At 40.6% G+C, this 1,593-nt stretch overlaps 1 protein-coding gene across 1 annotated transcript in view; it reads right to left on the bottom strand.

Annotated features, from left to right (window-relative positions):
* Positions 1-803: 803 nt before the first annotated feature.
* The window catches only part of Mettl18 (methyltransferase like 18), a gene marked incomplete at its 5' end in the record, with an annotated part of 991 nt that continues 201 nt past the window's right edge, over positions 804-1,593 (bottom strand). The window contains one exon of the mRNA XM_031378929.1: positions 804-1,593. This exon is cut by the window's right edge and continues 201 nt beyond it. Coding sequence (XP_031234789.1) covers positions 847-1,593 — 747 coding nt within the window.

Raw genomic sequence — 1,593 nt, 5'->3', positions numbered from 1 at the left:
GGCTTCCTTGAAGCTTTTGCCTCATAAACTGCTGTCACACAAAGTGAGCGTGGCACAAAGCAGTACATGCCCATCCCTGCTTTCTTTCTTAAGGATCTTATAGCCCAGAATCTGAAGTCATTCTTCTCTCCTTTTCCTCTTATCAAGGTCCCAGGGTCTCACACTTGGCTTACAGCGGTGAGAGATTAACTTCAAGTACTGTTCTTTCCATTACCACCTATACTCTCTTAGTTGTTGTTGAGGTTTGGGGATGGAAGCTAGGGTCTCCTTCACACTAGCAAATGCTCTACCAGCAAGCTGCATCCCCAGACACGTTCACACTCTGTAATAGATTCTTGTTTGTTCGTCTTACTGCACATCCAACTGCCTAGCATGCTAACACTGTGACATAACACAAATCAATACAAGTCTTCTGAGTTAACACAGGCCTTTCACCCAAACACTTGAGGTCAGTAATACTCAGGGATACAAGTCCTTAACAATCTAAGTCAGGCACTTCAGGGAGACAAGGAACTAACAAAGACTGCAGAGAGATTCATATAAGCTTGGTAAGAAATGGGAGTGTTCCCTGGGAACAGGTTTATGGAGTGTTAGATTGTAGAAATATCAAATAGAATGAAGATAGAGAAAGAACCTTCACACAAAGTGATTCAAGAGCTCATTAAATTCTCAGGGAAACTTGTAGTTTTACATAGAAAATATGAGGCTTCTACTACTATACTTGTGTATTATTTCAATAAGCAAACACATACAAACACCATAATTTCAGAGTAATAGTAAAAAAGAAATTGAACAGTCCCAAGTTCTGGGGTATTCTTTTTATTTCATTACGCCATTCAGTGCATATTAACTGGGGTGCTTAAAAGTCATTTCCATTAGAAACCTCTTCAGACCCTCATCAATTACTTCAAGCGTTCGGGTCTCAAACACACCCCTTTCTTCTACAAACTTCTGGAAGAGATGAATGCCACCACCAACACCAAAATAATGTGCTTTGCTGGCCAGAAGCACCCGGCCATTCCTACTCAATAGTTTGAGGAATGTTTCATGCAAAGTGCTGTAATAATCTGGATTATAAATGGTTTCTGAAGTGGGAATGAGGTCATATTTCACAAACAGTTTTTCACTTAATACAAGCTTGCAAAACTCAGCCCATTCCCCAGAGAACAACCTACATTTACACATTTCTTGGCCTACTTCTGACTTCCTTTGTCTTTTCCAATCTGGCTCATTTATGGCATGGCTGTCATCTTGCAAAGGGACATTAGCAACTACATTAGGTAAGGTCACTTCATCAATCACCAAACTATTATAGTCTTGAAAATGAACTTCTCTAGCCCCTCCTTTGGATGCAGTTATCCCAAGCAACCCAGACCCACAGCCAAGATCTAACACCTTCTGCCCAGCAAATTGCACTTTGGCTTTTGTGAAATAAGTCAAGAGATCAAAGGTACATTCCCAGATTTTTAAGCCTCCTTCATAAACACCTGGAATCAGATCTGAATGAGAAGAAAAGCTTTTAGCAACTATGTTTTCTCCAGGGAGTTTCTCTTTCAAAGAGATGGTTTTCACCACTGCTGTGGTAACATGCTG

Source organism: Mastomys coucha, unplaced genomic scaffold, assembly GCF_008632895.1.
Source record: "Mastomys coucha isolate ucsf_1 unplaced genomic scaffold, UCSF_Mcou_1 pScaffold1, whole genome shotgun sequence".
In the NCBI taxonomy this organism is placed as follows: Eukaryota; Metazoa; Chordata; class Mammalia; order Rodentia; family Muridae; genus Mastomys; species Mastomys coucha.
The sequence above is the reverse complement of the archived record's forward strand: the minus strand, read 5'-3'. Positions and strand labels throughout refer to the sequence as shown.